General features: G+C 41.3%; 2 protein-coding genes across 4 annotated transcripts; both read right to left on the reverse strand.

The window, feature by feature from the left end:
• Positions 1–130: 130 nt before the first annotated feature.
• On the reverse strand, positions 131–12,116 carry si:ch211-269e2.1 (cohesin subunit SA-2). 3 transcript variants are annotated; one of them, XM_063887375.1, is made up of 32 exons: positions 11,987–12,116; positions 11,397–11,492; positions 11,007–11,094; positions 10,692–10,844; positions 10,171–10,267; positions 10,010–10,086; positions 9,849–9,920; positions 9,210–9,414; positions 8,969–9,117; positions 8,806–8,879; positions 8,561–8,684; positions 8,266–8,364; positions 8,033–8,112; positions 7,838–7,945; positions 7,646–7,760; positions 7,443–7,560; positions 7,204–7,307; positions 6,896–6,988; positions 6,702–6,788; positions 6,266–6,466; positions 5,824–5,900; positions 5,652–5,739; positions 5,467–5,547; positions 4,848–4,940; positions 4,590–4,764; positions 2,924–3,060; positions 2,252–2,353; positions 1,899–2,050; positions 1,680–1,808; positions 1,416–1,597; positions 1,241–1,316; positions 131–1,153 (listed from the first exon to the last, which is right to left on the reverse strand). In XM_063887375.1, exons 2-32 carry the CDS (start codon positions 11,444–11,446, stop codon positions 1,018–1,020), a joined length of 3,522 nt encoding a protein of 1,173 aa, XP_063743445.1. In that variant the 5' UTR covers positions 11,447–11,492; positions 11,987–12,116; the 3' UTR covers positions 131–1,017. The 3 variants fall into 3 exon arrangements, with proteins under 3 accessions (XP_063743445.1, XP_063743446.1, XP_063743447.1); XM_063887376.1 differs by lacking the exon at positions 11,987–12,116 and adding an exon at positions 11,596–11,681; XM_063887377.1 differs by lacking the exon at positions 9,849–9,920.
• Positions 12,117–12,641: 525 nt separating this feature from the next.
• Positions 12,642–16,275, reverse strand: si:ch211-218d20.15 (uncharacterized). Its single transcript, XM_063888267.1, has 7 exons — positions 15,775–16,275; positions 15,366–15,484; positions 14,623–14,751; positions 14,363–14,465; positions 14,110–14,228; positions 13,872–14,017; positions 12,642–13,114 (listed from the first exon to the last, which is right to left on the reverse strand). Exons 1-7 carry the CDS (start codon positions 15,833–15,835, stop codon positions 13,006–13,008), a joined length of 786 nt encoding a protein of 261 aa, XP_063744337.1. The 5' UTR covers positions 15,836–16,275; the 3' UTR covers positions 12,642–13,005.
• Positions 16,276–17,100: the final 825 nt, after the last annotated feature.

The raw sequence follows: 17,100 nt of genomic DNA on the forward strand, positions 1-17,100 counted from the left end.
AAACCAAAATACAGACGTGGAAAGGCAGTGAAATATTAACCCTCTTGGAAAATGACTTCATGGGTACGAAGTGGAACACGGTCTAAAGGCAGTAATACAAATGAACTTTTGAATATCTGGAGAAATGTACTATATTTGACTTTTTTATTTAAATTACTAACAGCAATACATAGGGAATTTTTGGCAAACCTTAGCCCAAGGAGCAATAATAAAGTGTCAGGCAGGAAATAAAGCTAATTCTATATAATTATTCATGTTTTGGATCTCAGTTTGATCCAACTGTTACTTTTAACATTCAGGTAAATTATGGAAGTGTATTTAGGAAAAACTCTGTTGTCATTCACTTGGTCCTCAAATGAAAGTGGTCGGTGAATAAAAAAAACACTGAGGATGGTGTCATTCTACACATTTAACAAACCGTGGAAATACTGAAGTCCTTCTGACTACATGTATGTGCTGCCCCAAGCCCATTATTTGAGAAAACAATAAAACATGCCTTTCTTAACTAGGCTCGGTATTGAAACTAAAGCAGCAGTAAAAGTGCATTTGTTAGGGACTATTTTCTGCTGTGGATGAATACATATTTGTTGCTGCAGTCGATGTTTCAAATACGGTACGTGTGACGATACAATTCCCATGTTTTTACAATGTAGAAACGTGATTTAGTGCAACGTGACAATGTAAATGTTATTTGTGCGTTATCAATCCTGTGAAAACATTTGGATTCATGGCACAAGAATAGGATATATAAGCTTTTTTCTGAACAAGTAATAAATTCCTTTTGGCTGAAGTGTTTTCATGGGATTTGTATATACAAAAAAACAATCTGGATATAGCAGACGTGTCCTAATATGAAACATATCGTACTGCATTTTAAACAAACCTGTATTAACAGGATTGTAGAGGGGGAATGGGTTATTGGTATTTCCTCACATCAAAACTGAAATGTCTCTCCCAAAAGTGGTGAGGTCTCATCCTCCAGACAGAGGCAACGACTCTCCTCCAACAACCTAATTGCTACAGTTCAACCTCCACAGTGTCGTCGTCTGCCTCGTTGCCGGGGCTGAGGACAGATCCCTCCATGTTGGATCTTTTAGCAGGAGGCTCCACGGGGACAGAGAAGGGATCCATGTCTGCTGTCTTTTCTTGACGGCTGAGGAGATACAGGAGGCGACAGGTTTTAGTATGAGCAGGGCGGAGGAGATCTACTGTGTAACTGGTTTAGAAATAATAATTTCACCTTGGACTAAAGCTGGACTTTCGAGCTTTAGCAGCTTTAGAATCAGAAGGGCTGAACAGGCAGGGGGACTTGCATCCTTAAGGAATAAAGAATAGACACACATGAGGCAGCTGGTGGCATTAAGGACACAACACTTGTGTGCTTGATATGAGTTGATTGACATTACTTCCAGCACCTTCTAGTTTTAGTTTGGAGCGACTGGGAAGGTACGGCTTCCTCTCAGAGCTAATGTGCGACACGGCATCCTCCCCTTCAGCTGCAGCCAGCAGGGAAGCCCGATAGTAGAGGAGAGGCTGCCAACACTCCTCCCTGAGGTCAATAACGTGCTCTGCGGTGTGCCTCTGCAGGTAGGAGAACCTGCACAGACAGGAGCAAAGCTTTCCAAGAGCCATGTTTTAAAGACATGTTTGTAACCATGTGTGTTTCACGCAGCACTTACACTGTTTTCTTGTCCAGTTTGAGCAGTTTGCTGGAGAACTCACTGAGGATGGGCAGGTAGGAGAGGTACGGCGGCGTTGATGTTTCTGGAGTCTGACTAAACTCGTTGAACACAAACTCTATGCCGTTCCTGCACGTATTGAGGTACAAAACTCACACTTTAGGCACAAGTAAAAGCAGACACAATGTTCTAAGTATTGCGACAAGAGCCCGCGCTGACCTGTGGATCATGACGACACACTCACGAAACTTGACCTGGTCCCCGAAGGTGAGGGCGAAGCGCCGGGCGAGCTCTTTGATGCTGGTGAAGGTCTGGACTCCTGGGTGAGCCCGACCGCCACTCTCCTGCTCACACTTCAGACGAGCAAACAGCTGAGGAAAAAAGGACAAACACACATTAGAATCCTGTCAATGCCATTTCTTTTATTTGAGATTTTAGGAATATTCCCATTGAGATTCAGAATAAAAGCATAAGAAATGTCACAAAAAAAAAACAGATCAGACTTAAAACAAATTACTTCAGAAAATCTATTTGCAGAGTTACAGGACATGAGCAGTTTTTATTTTCTATACCTGCTGCAGGCAGAGCACCAGAGTACGAGCGCTCTCTATCTTATCGATCTGTCGGGTCCGGCACAGCGCCTCCTTGATGATGTCTCCAAACTCGTTGTAGTGCTGGGGACAAACAGGGGGAAGTTAGCTATATAGCACATGTATTAAAAGGAACGCTTTGATTATTCTTATTTTTTGCTTATTCTGCTTAATTAGAGTTCAATTAAATCAAAACCCGATGATGTCTGCCTGTAAATGTAAAGCTACAGCCAAAAGCTGCTTAGCCAAACATTGGTAAACAGTTAACCGGGCTCTGTTTGAAGGTAATAACTCTACCTTCACTTCTGAATCTCCGTAATTAAAATTGACTTTGTTGTTTGTGCAATCCTTTCAGAACTACAGTTGCTGTTTTATGACGGTTGGTTTCCTCGTCAGGGGCGGGGACTTTCTGGAGTCACCCCCAATCTAAAAATGGTCACACATGAGCAGATGTGGGTAGGCTGATTTTATCACCTTTGGAGTGAGCCAGACTAGCTCTTTCCAGTCATTATGCTAAGCTAACCAGCTGTTGGGCATAGCTTCCTGTTATTACAGTCATGAGAGGCGTATCGATCTCCTCTAACTTTTGGCAGGAGAGCTGATTAACCGATTTTAGAAAATGTCCATCTTTTCTTTTTAGGAGTGAAGCTGTACCTTCATGTAGTACATGAAGACCTCAGCCGCCATGCTCATCTCCAGGACTCCATGCACTATGAGTTTGCAGAAGGCCGCCAGCATATTTCTCCGTTTGTGTAGGTCCTCCAGCTTCTCCTCTTCAGAGCTTTCCCTGGCTGAGGAAGCCAGATGGAGATGAAGCGTGCGGTCGGATGTGAAGTGGTCGAGAGTGAGAGAAGAGAGTGAGAGAAGGGAAGAGAGTGATTAATCATGACAAATCATATAACAGAAACTAAAGAACAAAGCAGAGTGCTTTAGTAAGTATGAGGACAATGGCTTTAGCAGGTGGAAATCAAAGATAACATAAGACTAAAGTTATGGCTGTGACACCATGTGGCTTCAATCTTTCACAAGCCTAATAAAAGAGGCTCAGAGGTGAGCCAGAGTTAATGGAATTTTCTCACGGAAAGAGATTGCCCTGATTTTATGATTTAACTCAGGGCCCTTGCCCTCCGAGTGATCTCTGATCCAGCAGCTAATAGAAAACACTGCCTATATAACAAAACCCTTACCAGGCAAATCCAATAAAACAATAGCTTTTTATTACATGTTCAAAAAACAATAATCCTGTATTGTATTTGTTTGAACATTTAAGACATTCCCACCAGGACCGCTATTGACTTCTCTGGACTATCCCATATTTGGATGCAATATGTCTCGGAAAGTAAAGCTATTGTAAAGATAATAAAAATGTTTTAGTTACAGTCAGCCATCAGTGGATTTATAGGTTTTGCCTGCAGGACTTTACAAAGCAAACATTACGCATTTCCACATGTCAATCCTGTTTTACTCATTTCAGATCAGACGGGAACACGCTGCTGTCATCATGCTGCTGGCTTTGAAAACAAAGTATAACATGCTTTACCACAAATTAGTAGAGCCAGTTTCAGTGTGAGGATATTAACAGGGCTGGCTTTGTAATTGAGGGTCAGTTGCGAGGTCAGGTGGTAAAATCAGACCCGGTTTAAAGTCAGCAAGCAGTGCTACAGCGAGTTAGGAGACCTCGTGTGTGGCCGTGCATTTCATATCTGCATGTTTGTGCCCAGTGAGCAGCTTCACTGAAACACAGCTTCAGAGGAAAGGAGGCCCGGAGAAAAGATGCTGATCTGACAGAGTGAGAGTGCCATCTACTGAGTAAACACTGCACTGCCTTTCTCCTGGGTGTCCCGCACACTGCCTGGGCACATGATCATCACACACACATATAAGAAGGCAGCTGTTCGGATGTGGGGCCCTGCACGATTTGTGACATTTGCCTCCTGACTGCATAACAGCGCTTCTATAAAGCTTGTTCTGGCCATCAGGAGGGAAATATGGTATGTTTTTCTTCACTCCATCAGATTTACTATTTTAAAATGTGATATATTGTTGTAAATTATACCAGTTGTTTCCAAACCTTTTGTGGCCCCTAACAAAAAGTGTTGTGTGTAACTTTTCCGATGACTAAGCCTCTTAACTTTTTGCATAGTTTTATTTTAATAACTGTTCCATGCTTAAAAGGTTAAGCTGATTCATTTGAGAAACAGCCTCTGCACTTAATCATCCTGCACAGTGACGATGCAATATCTAGTTTCAGTAATAAAGAGCATGAAATATTTGCACACAGGTTAAGTGAACGATTAATGGAACTAGGCTGATGTCTCACCCCCGCTCTGGCTGTCACAGTCTGGTCCAGTGAAGATATGCGTGCACACAAAGGTGGACAGCGCCCTCTGCAGTTTGGGACTGGGTGTGTAGAGCAGAGGCCCGAAGCAGCTGGGATCCCACACCTGCAGCTGGTAGGAGTGAGCCGTCAGAACGTCACAGACACCCAGGAAGGCCTGATGTGGAAACATAGAGAGGACGTTAGAAAGGCGACAAGAAAAGCAAGAAAGGTGCCATGATTGATGAAACATCCGTTTACCTGCTGCTGCACCCTGGGGTCAGAGTGGGAGAGACAGCGGTGACCTCGCTCACAGAAGAGACGCAGCTGCAGCCTCTGGGTCACGGCTTTCTCCTGAGGCACACACGTCACATTATCTTTCCCACAGATAATTGATGATGTCACAAGACCATATTTACGCATAGTTTCTCATTTATGTTTTACACAGGGCTTAAAACAAGGCATATTGATAAGTGAATACATGTGCATTTAGTTAAATAAAACTTCTCTACAGTCTTACTTAAAGCTCTTTCTGTTGCTAAACATACATGATATCTTTTCATCAATTCTCTGTTTAATTTTGTTTTACAATCTTCTGAATATTTTATTCATTAATCTGTTGATTGTGTGTAGAATTTCAGCAATTAGGGCCTGAGATGATCTTTTTTTCCTCAGAACAACAGTCTGAACCCTGAGATGATCTGAACCCTCAAAAAATGATTTTACTATAAGCACAAAAAGAAAATGTGAAAGAATTCACATTAAAAAAATGTTGAAGGAGTCGGTCAACCATTTCTGCATCCACATTTCCTATTGTCCTATTTCTAAATCCCGTGATATTGCCCTTGTTAAACCATCAGCTCAAATACAACAGACTCACTCTGGAGGTTAAAGTGTCAGTACTGGTGTTGAGGGACCAGATCATGCAGTAAGAGAGACACTGCAGTTCCTCCAGCAGCACCTTCAGACAAAATAAAGAAGAGAGAAAGAGACACATGAAAGACTGTGGATAAACAAATCCATAACACTTGTACAAACTTGATTTTAGAGAAGCAGAGTTGGTACCTCGGGCGGTGCTCCTCCCTCGCTGCTCTCCACTGACAGCAGAGGAGACAGCAGCTCAAACAGGTTCCACCTGAGGAGGTTGTGACAGCTAACAAAACACACAGAATCACATGATGAACAGCCAACAAATACACTACCAACACACTGAGCTCGAGCAGCTCTCAAACCTTACTTGTGGAAAGCTCTAAGTTTCTTCAGTGTGGCTAAAATGTCTCCAGTTTTCTCCTCATCAGCAGAGAAACTGTCACCCTGCAACAGAGAAATAGAAATAATAAGTCATCATGTCAAGTAAGGCCTTGAATTCTAAGAATATGAAGTGCTTGGCACCTCTTAGAATAAAAAATCAAGTAATGTCTACTTCATTATGGTTTGAAGAGGTAAAAATATGCAATGATCTCTGCCAAAAAGCAAAAAATAGAGAAAGATTGTGATGTATTTTTTATCTGGTGACCGCACAACACCAATCTTTCATCAGACCGTATAAGGGGTACCTGAAACGTACTGTTCTTCAAACGATCTGGACTGTTAATAGGATTTTGACAGACATTTACACCCCATGTGTCAATCCATTCATCACCATCTCTTTGTTCCTACAGTGTGACAGTGCCCCTCACCTTCAGTGAGTCCGCCAGCAGTGCGGTCAGCTGATCCACCCAGCGCTGCACCAGAGAGTCTCTGGCGTCCCGGGCCACGGAGCTGGAGGCCGTCTCCCCCCCACACAGACTGAGGTACGTGCGGGCAGCCGCCTCCAGAACATCTGGCCCAGCGTGGAGATCCAAAACAGCTCCAATCTCTGCTGTCAGAGCGGAAACAGCCTGAGGAGGAGGAGGAGGAAAACTTGTGTAGCTAATAACAATAGGCAGCCTAACATATCTATACAAAAATGAACTTGATTTCACTACTCATATTGATAACAGCGGGGTAGAAACTAAATTAGAATATTAACTTCAGGATGACACAGTTTCAAAAAGTATTGAAACTCTGTCATCCCATTCATTTGTCGTCACCGTTCTTTGTGATGTGTGTGTGTTGAAAGTCTGGAATGCAGACCTGTGTGTTGTCAGCGTCAGGACAATCAGGGAGGAAGAACTGAGGAATCTTCATCAGGGAGGCAACACTGTCACCACTCTGTGAAAACTTCACAAACGACATCATTAAATAACAGACCATAATGTAATCCACAGCGTATCATTATTCAGCACAGAGCTCTAAAGGTTGACTAACAACAATGTGAAGAATCCTACCTTGGATAGTAACTTGGGAAGCACCACGAGGAAGTGATCAGTGAGCTTGGAGCAGTCATCATGCTGGATTTTCTTTTCCTTGGCATTCATTACCTGAAAAATGAAAACACACAGACCTGTTTATTAGAATGTCCTTCCTTCTGGTGCATGTTTCAGTGTCTTAAGCCATTAGAGATGCTACAGCTTTCAATTGTACCCTTAACTTTTTTAAATTACATTTACTAGAGTACTGTTTTTACGGTACAATTTTCTGTGTCAAATTGTAATACTTCCCTGCTCCTAAAAAAGGGAAAAGATCTCCCACTGACCTTCTTAGCTCCACTCCTTCCTGCCAGTGATGGTCCCTCTGCAGCCTGACGCACCGACGCTACCAAGATCTCAACGAGCACAGCTTGTTCTGCACAAGTAGGGCCTGCCCCCCCCCCCCCCCCACACACACACACACACACACACACACACACAGTGATGACTGCTATACACCTCATGCATGTGACACTATGTAACATTTTTAAATGATAATTCTGCCAACTACAGACATCCCTCTTACCTGGACCCTGTGATGAGGGGTCCTGCAGCAGTATGGATGTGAGAGTGGGCCAGTCCTTCAGCAGGGCCGCACCAACGTCCCACAGACTGTCCACCAGGTACATCACATGCGTGTGCAGCTAAAGGGAGAGGGACATGTTACTCCTTCCAATTTCCTTAGACAAAAACAACAGCCTTAAATTGAAGAAGGCAGAATATTTTCACCTCAGACTCCTTGTAGAACTGCAGCAGAGCCTTCAGTCTGGTAGATGTTTGTTGTTTATGTACTTCCTCTTCATTTATTTCAAAATCAGATGTTGGGGTTACAGTTTTGAGAAGCCTGAAGGAGACCCACAACACCCAGACACACATTTAATAGTTGTTTTAGTTATTTTGTAGAGATGGAAGTGAACGTACCGTGAGAAGAGCAGCTCCCCCGCAGCGGCCGCCAGAGGGCGCTGTGAGCAGTAAACAAACTTGAGCAGCAGCTGGTACTCATCTGGACTGAGAGCATCATCAGATGTTCTGAGGAGACAGGAGTAGTTTGATGCAAATTAAAAGAGGAGGAAAACTTTAAAGATGATCATATAATTACGAGAACAACAAACTCACCTGGAGATGAGAAGCAGCAGTTTCATGGTCTGCACTGCCACTTCATTGTCCTTATCCAGAGTCATGGAGATCAACCGGTCCTGGACCACAAACAATGAAAATGCTGCATGAGCGTACACACATACACAACAAATATTAATTCAAAAGTTTGTGTGAACTTGTCAGCTTGATATCATGATTTCCTGCCCTTGGTTATCACAATCCCTTAACGCAACTTAAGCATAATTGTTTACCTTGAAGCGGCTGGTGAACAGGTCCAGTTTAGGGAGGAGCTGAGGATCTACATATAAACCCTTCAGACCTAACACACACTTGAGACGCACATCTGGAATCTGAAACATGATGAAAAAGTCAGTGCAGAGACGGTTTGTGTTTTTTTTAATTGTTATTATAAGTTAAAACACGCTGTGACAACCTGCTGCGTTTACTAGTTTCATAGCAAAAGACAACAAACGGTCAAATATCTATTATTACCAAAAACATTGCGGTGTTATCTTCTGGTCACATCATATGTTTCCTGTTGTTTACCTTGTCGTGCATCATCCAGCCCATGTATTTGAGGTAGCTATCGTTGAGAAAAGCAGAACTGTAGAGCTTCATCCACAAACCCAACTCCTCCATACAGATAGAGCGGATTTCTGGAAGCACGTCACTACACACACACACACACACACACACACACACACACACACACACACAATAAGCTCAATGCTCAGTAAAATAATGCACCGTGAAAGCCATGCTGAAACCAGCCATGTCAGATAAACCCTTACCGATATCTTTTTAGAAAAACTCCTTTAAAGATGATGTCCATCATGCTCTCTATCTCTGCCCTCTTACCCTGCAGCTTGAGGAGCAGGAGCACAGGCACACAGTGAGTCAGACATTACTTATAGAGCAAAGATAACATCCTCAGACAGATAACAAGTGTCTTACCTCTGAGATTTTCTTCTGCATTCTCTCCTGTTGCACGTTGCTTCTCTGCCTTGTCTTCGTCCTCTGCACCTGGTACAGTTTCTGACTGTTTTCAATGCCGACGCTCAGGCTCAGAGCCACGGCCACCAGGGCGCTCAGCAGCTTCACCGCTTATCAGGGATATCAAAACCAAGAAAGCACAGATTAGTTTATTTAATAAGTTTGTTAATCTGTTTGTGTGCGTGTTTTCTTGATTCTCTACCTGCTAGTGTGCAGGTGTGTCTGAAAGCCCGTACTAAAGAGTCAGACAGCTCTGTGAGCAGTGAGATGAGGGTGTTCATCAGGTAGCTGTCAAATATGACGCTGTGCTGACACTGAGACACCAGCACAGACAAAAAGTCGCAGAACTCGGAGAAGAACCAGCGGCCTTCGGGTCCGGACTGTATCAGAGGATAGTCCACACTATCCTAAAGAGAGGGGAGGAAAAGAAGAGTGGGAGACAAGACTCTAAAAGGACATAAATCACTTACTTCATCTGGATAGAGAAGATACTGAACGAATACTGAGCAGGGGAGATAAATAGTGTTCTTTCAGCGCAAAGGTGTTCATAATAAATAAACAGATAGGATACAAATTAGTACAAAAGAGACTAAAATACAGCAGTATTAAGTAGAGGAGAGAAAACTATTTAGATCAGACTTGAAAAATGGATCACCACAAATAATACCTGCCTAGCTTGTATTAAATTTAGAAACAAGTGACATGTTGATCACTGTTATAAAACTGATTGAAGAAACAGTGGGGTAATAACGTGATTTCATAACTAATGAGACACTCTGATACAGAAAGGTCAGAGCAGTAAATGTCAGGACAAATCCATAACACAAGAAGTGCTACTGACTGTGTCCAGGGGCCATGTGACTGTGAGGATCCACGGAAAGGCCAGAAACTTCTTATACTGCAGACCAGACACCTGAACCAACACACAGGCAGTCTGTTCCAGATCAAGGGGTTGAAACTGATTAAGGCACAGGAAGAAACACATATTTTAAGACCTTTTACCTCGTCCAGCTCCTCCACCATCTTACTCCTGAGATGACGGTCCTCTCTGCTCTGACACATCTCAGCTGTGACCACACCTGGAGAGAGATGGGGGTAGCATGCACATGATTTAGCGTGTTCTATACATGTGTTTGTTTGTGTGTGTTTGTGTGTCTGCTTGCCTTTGCACCCCGAGCAGTGGATGAAAAAGCTGATGAGATCGAGGAGAGAAGTGTCCCTGTCCTTCAAGTAAGCCTCGATCCAATCATCAATCACCGTCTGCTCAGACAACACAAGAGTCAATTTGTGTTTTTATTTTTATTAGTAGTGTATTTAGGTCTTTTAATATTTAGTGTGAGTTCATTATTTTAAGTTGTTTTTGTAAAGAAGGAACTGCTGAGACCAACAGGGTAATAACTCTTTATTATGAATCAAAGGTGAACCAAAAAAATTATTCGTATTTTACCACGAGTTAAAGAGTTTCCAGGCTGAGACAAGAAGTTTCTTTGGTAAAAAAGAGCACTATAAAGTTATTAATTTATACATTCTTTAAAAGAAAAGAAATAGCAGTCCAGCCCAGACTTTTGTGCATGTTTCTTGCATTACATCTGAGATAAATAGAAAAGTTTAGCCTTCAAATAGCATAAAATATGACACTCTATAGGCCGAGCTAATCTTTCATGCGAGAGTAAGCTGGTCTCACCTGCATGGCACTCCTTCCCATGGTGAGCACCTCGAACAGGGTGACGGCCTCCACATTCTCGCTGTGGCTGCATCCTGCTCTGCTGCTGCCACTGGCTTTAGCACGTTTGCGCTTGACATTCTCTGAGCCTGCGTGTGCTCTTTTTCTCCGTCTCTGCAAGGAAAGAAAAAAGCACTGGTAAGACAGTAATCATGTGAGTTTTTATAAACAAGCCAAACACAGATATCTGAATGACCAACTCCTCTGTGAAGAGTCATGATCCAGGTTCAGACCCTCAGACCCTGTTTGCTAAACGATGAATGGAAAAACCCCTACCGCACTCTTTTGTCTGTTCTCATTCCCTGACTCATCCTCTGAATGATTGACAGCTGCAGAAGAGCTTGCCTCATCACGAGAGTTCTTCCTGGGAAGTCAAAACATAATTATACAATACCTTGAATAGGGAATTAAATTCTTATTTAAAGTGATGTTATGTATGTAAATATAATGAGCTTTTAGAGATTAAACGCCCCACATACTGTAACAAGATAATCACTTTATTATTGTTTTTATATAAAAGTCATCACCTTATGGACCTTGAGAGTTCCATATTTTAACAGTCTGAAAACAGTGTTTGGTTTTACTTTTAATTCTTGAAGTATAATTGAAAGAAGAAGAGAAGGTATTCCCCCACTTTATAGGACACACACACACAGACACTCTTACTTCTGCTTTGAGGCCCTGGTTGCAGCTGCAGCTGTTTGCTCTGGTATCATCTCCCCCTCAGATCTTTACACAGAGTTCAGGTGTGTGGATCTCCATCTTGAAATACAGCATGGTGATCAATTAGGGTACAAAAAGAGGATATTCCAGACAGTTTGCTCAACCCAAATCATGGAAACGTATTAACCTATTAACCCTTTACCTGTATACGGACAGAAAGATGCCATAAATACTAAATATCTGGCCAATTATTACCCTTAAAAAGGGGTTTCCGGGTGTCAATCATGTGTGCATGACGAAAATATATGTCGTATGCCCCCCTCCAAAGGGAGGAGCTCACAGGGGATTTAAAAGAGTTGCCTAAGGACACTACGGCAGAGAAGCTGCTTTGAACCCCATGGGGTCTTCAAAGACAACTTTAAGATACGTTCTGTAATCCTGTGAACCTGCTACCTAGCACATATTTTATTTGAAAACTAAAACATAAGTTATGATTTACTGAAGTCGCCTTGTTGTGTGTATTGTAACAAAGCTGACTAACAGGGAAAACACACAGACAGGTCGGTCACATATCCTAAGCTTTTCAAACTTACCCCTCTCCATATTGATTCATCCTTCCTTGCTGGTATTTCAAATGCAAAAGTTGTCATATTGAAACAATTCAAACATTTTCTACCACGAAAATCCTCCTCATTTCCACCCAGCTCTCACAGTCAAGCTGTCGAACAGCCTAGCAGTATTCTCATTGGCTGGAAATTGAAATCGAACGTATATGATTGGTTGTTCAGACGTGTCAGTCAGACTTTAGTCCCTCCCCTAGAGGCTTGGTTTTCAACATGCCTCAGCATTGTAAACATCTGTGGCACGCATCAGACATGAGGTAATCTCTAGACTGAAATCATTATACAAATTAAAAAAGAAAAGCCCCGTTTTGTTTCCTTTCTGCTGTCATTTGGGTGTAAACATATGTTACTGTAGCCCGGTCTGTGCCGTATGTTGTATTTTATACTTGTTCTTATTGTTCATTCACAAGTGAACTGTCTGGTATTCCCTGATTTTATATTTTTGCAAGGATTGAACAACAGGAGGCGCCATTTACTTAAAATAGGTGAAAAGTACTCCCAAAAATGACATTTATTTTTACTATTTTTTGGCAAACATAAAACTAGATTATAGATATCTTTATGTTATCTTTTAAAATATTTAACTAAAAATAATAACATCAGAAACGACACAAAATAAGCAGAGCAGAAAAACTAACAAATGAAATGCATGCAAACACTTCCCCCTATTGCATCACATTTTATTATTCCACTTTAGGTTAAAAAAAAAAGGAGAGAAATAACAGTAATTGTAACAATAGTGCAAGAAGGGATTCAATAAGCTTACATTCATTTTCAAACAACTGACTCATAATATGGATCACATTCAAGAGGAATATTTTTTAAAATCCTATATGATTTGTAAATGAAGTAGGCTATCCAATCCCACATCATTGAATCGAATTGAGTAGCACCTTTTCATAGTCATAACAACATCAGTTCATTCTGAAGCTCCTGGAGAGATCTGTAGCAGTACAACGTCAGGAGGACAGAGGGGTCGTTCAGGGGAGTCAGGACAGGAACTGGGACATGAAGGTAACGGCCTGGTGAAGGTCTTCTGTCAGCTCCTCCGGTAGCGTCAACACCAACGAGGTTAAACTTTGAGTAAGTTCTAATATCCTACACAGAGATCAGAATATAGTTGTTATTATAAAATTGCTGCATTAATCTTCATCCACTTAACATTTGGACCAAGACAACCAACCTCTGGGACAGTTTTATCCAACAGACCACGAGACTGTTGAACTCCTGAGCTCCGTGAAGTGTCATCACTTACATATGATAAGTTCAAAGGTTTAATTTTTCATGTGCAAAAGAGCTACAGCATCGTTTTAGGAATTAAAATATTGTGTCGTAGGCTCTTCCAACAATACAACATCCAAAATACATTTAAAGAAAAAGAAACTATATATAAAATAGTGCAATAGACATAATGGTGCACGTAGGTTACAGGCGTGACAACAAAATATACATCAAAAATAGAATAAGGTTAAACAAAATGTAAAATACAATCAAATAAATACTGTCATAATACATGGAGATGTGGAATAATAGGTGTAGAGTTGAACAGCGTATTATAGACATCATGGCTCTGGAATAAAACAGTGACTGAGTCACATACATCTGTTTATAGTTCACATAGTTATTTATTATAACAGTAAACAGTATTTCTATTGTACAGTGTTTCATTTTACTTTCTGCTTGATCTCTTTCGGTTTAACATGTGTATAGTTTACTCATGGCTTAAGTATTTTTTATATGTTGCATTGTTGAAGGAACCTGGGATTGTGGATTTTCATTGCCAACAGCGGCACTGTAGCTGTTGCTGCAAATGACAATAAAGCCTTTCAATCTTGAATCTTGGTTTTGAACTCACCAGTTGATATAGTGAGCAGCCAGCTGAGGTTCGTGCCTTGAGCCTTCCTCCACCACCAGAGACTGTTTCATCTGTTTGAAGTTCGCCTCAATGTCTTTCTTTATTTCAGAGAAAGCCTGAATTCCTCTGAAAGAGCTGAGGACTAGCTGCAAAAGAACAACATCAAATAGCAGAACACTTTTAGTCGAATGCATAACAGAAAAAAAGCTGGGGGAGATGATAGATTTTTTCTCCATACATATATAACCGAAAGCTGGTGGGCAATGTATTTATGACTTCCAAGGTGCCTGATATCTTCTTCCAGTTGTTGACTCAGCACCAGTAGCTGGTTCAGTTTGGCGATGTGGAAGAAGTATTCTATAAAAGAAACATAGGCACACATTGGCAAAATATGTGGTTTAGTTCCTATACTTAAAAAATTGCAACAGCACTGAGAAAAATATGAAATTCTATGTATAATCAGATTGAAATATGCTTCTTCCTTCTCTTACCGTCCATTGGCGGCCTCTCCAGCATGTCCACCGGGCTGCCTTGAATGAGGAACACTTCAACACGAGGAAACATCACTGACAGACCCACCATGTCCAGGTAGTCCTGAGGAAACACAAGAACCGATGGATTTCTGGTACAGCATGTCACAGTTGCATTGAAGCGCAATCTTTTAACGTTATTAGGAAAGTATGTGAACGTGGTATTTCAAGGCATTTCAAAAATGTCCTATTTTATGTGGACAATGTGAATTAGATGATACCTCCAGCTGTGGCATAGGCTTTGGTAGATGTTCAAGGCACTGCAGCATCAGGTCAAGAATTTCTGATCCTTGAGCCTGGAAAGTGTCTGACTCCTCTGGACTACAGCCTTGTCCTAACTGCTCCTGGAACTGTGACATATGAAAAATAATGTCACACACTAAAAGGAGGATTGACTATGCAGGCTGTTTTGAAATGCATATGAACAGTAGGGCAGACTTCACAATAGACTTTAAATTGTTTATAAATCTTCGCATGTTGGTACATAATCATGCTAAAGCTGGCAATGATGTCAAGTCAAACGCTGTGTTTGAATGCTGTCGTAAATTTCCGAGATTTAATAAGGGTTAGACTCACAAGGGCATGACAAATACGTAAATAGATACAGGTTTAATGGCTATGTATTATGCTTAGGATAAACCCCTTGAGATGAGCAATCTGGTTTTCAGAGGGGACATAACGTACAATACAAAGGAAAGACAAGGAACAACAAAGAAACAAGCTGTAATCACAAAATATACAGTATGTATAGAATAGGAGATGCATTGTAGGTATAGCACAGCTTAATTTGAACCAAAGTTAATATTATTCATCTTATAAATGTTCTTCGGTTCAGCTGATGCATATGCTTGACTTTTACTTGACACTTAGTCAAAAACTGATACATCTATTGAGAAAGCAGAGGAAATAAATGTTATATTTGTAAGCAGTGTGGAGACAGTGCATTCATTCTCTAGTGATGTACCTGCTGCATCTGAGCCCTGATGAGGAGGTCCAGCTGCCCGCAGAGACACAGCATCTCCAGGCCCACCTGCTCTGGACTCAGATGGACCGGCATCAGGGGTCTTTTCACCTGTAGCTCCACTGACCACACAGCAGATAAACAATAAGTCTCTCTCACATCTCCTTTTTTCTTTACTCCTTTATCAATAAACACCAATTCCCAGGGGCCATCACACCTCCATCTATCAAAGTGTGTAATCTATCTTAAAGGTCCCAGGGAGGCTGGAGATAAAGACTTAAGGGGAGTGGTCAGTGTGTTGAAAAGAGACAAGAGCCCGCACTCTTTCAATATGCAAAGACAACACAAGTAATATGACAACATATTACTGGTGAAACCTGGAATAAAACGAGTGTGTAATGCTGAGACTTACCTCTAAAAGCTTCATGATAAACGCACGGCTGACAGAGCGGCTCTGTTATGCTCACTGCCATTTCTGACTTCAACCGGCTGTAAATATCTCAATATTCTCCTAAATGTACCCAGAAGCCATAGGAAGCTCATAAAAGCGAAGTCAACAGCCTAGTTGAAATGTAGAGGAAAATAGATAAGGGTCTATTTATCTTATGGCATTTTGTCGGAAGTAGGCTATCTATCGCAAGGGGTGCGTTCGCGACTCAAACGTTCATCAGGGCGAATGAAAGCCGATGGAGTTTCTTCATCCGTAATTCATCGTTTTCTTGCAGGTGTCGATGCTCATACGTAGATACGATGCAGAGAATACATCCTTTAAACCCGGCTGATCCATGAAAATAATAACAGACAATGCCCACGCCCTTTGCAACAACAGCCGTGCAGTAACAGACTGTGATTTGCCGTTTTGAACGCCCCCTCAGCCCCCTCCACACACACAGACTGAGACTTTCTGCATGATGTCATGCTTTAGGGAAGAAAACCACAGCATCACTTGGTGAGGATGCAGAGCTGTTCTTTACAGGACTAGAACCACTAAAATGCAATCAAAATGACCACAACTAAACAAAAGTAACTACAAAGACACAACTAAACAAAAGTAACTACAAAGATACTCGAAATGTTTGATAAGAGCACAAAAAAAACATTTTAATTAAAGTAACTATCTTTGTCTTGCTCCTTTGTAAGAGAGAAGGTGGGGCCCTTTGCACAACTGTGCCCAGAGGTCCCATTGTCTCATAATATGGCCATGACTAATAAGTGTAAGTGATGGAAATGATCTTAAGTACATTTACTCAAACAGGCCAACTGTACTTACTTTCAATCCCAAATATAATGAAAGGGGAAAACTTTGTCAACCACATGTTTTAAGTGTTGCAATTAGTGCTTGTTATTTTCATTACTGATTGATCTGCCAAATATCTTTGGCATAGTGCAGATAAATATTTAGAACCCCACAATGAGGAACCAAGAAATCTTTGGCATTTTTACTGTAATAACCTGTTTTCGCTTATCCAAATAGTTGATGATTCATTTCCTTAGAAACTAAAACTTGCTCCTCAACACGGAAGAACCTCTTACATTTAAATGCATCAATATTACCAAGTAAAATAAAAACAAGGGCAGGTTAAAAACAAAAATGTTTGCTTTCTGCTGGTATATTTAATATTGAAATAGTTTGATAATACTGGCAGGGTGCCGAAAGTGATTAACGTTGAATTAATTTTTAAATGTAAACCTGATGATCTGATAACCTTGATGAATTTGGAGCAGTTAAGTGAAAAGT

The sequence above is a fragment of the Eleginops maclovinus genome, chromosome 7 (genome assembly GCF_036324505.1).
Source record: "Eleginops maclovinus isolate JMC-PN-2008 ecotype Puerto Natales chromosome 7, JC_Emac_rtc_rv5, whole genome shotgun sequence".
NCBI lineage: Eukaryota > Metazoa > Chordata > Actinopteri > Perciformes > Eleginopidae > Eleginops > Eleginops maclovinus.

Coding starts and splice junctions, on each gene's coding strand:
- si:ch211-269e2.1 (XM_063887375.1), bottom strand. CDS start 11,446: ATGATACCAGAGCAAACAGCTGCAGCTGCAACCAGGGCCTCAAAGCAG. Junction 7,946..8,032: donor CTGCTGCTTCTCATCTCCAG/GTGAGTTTGTTG, acceptor CTGTCTCCTCAG/AACATCTGATGATGCTCTCA. Junction 1,154..1,240: donor AAGTCCAGCTTTAGTCCAAG/GTGAAATTATTA, acceptor GTATCTCCTCAG/CCGTCAAGAAAAGACAGCAG.
- si:ch211-218d20.15 (XM_063888267.1), bottom strand. CDS start 15,835: ATGGCAGTGAGCATAACAGAGCCGCTCTGTCAGCCGTGCGTTTATCAT. Junction 14,018..14,109: donor ACCAGCTTTCGGTTATATAT/GTATGGAGAAAA, acceptor GTTCTTTTGCAG/CTAGTCCTCAGCTCTTTCAG. Junction 13,115..13,871: donor GCTGCTCACTATATCAACTG/GTGAGTTCAAAA, acceptor ATCTCTGTGTAG/GATATTAGAACTTACTCAAA.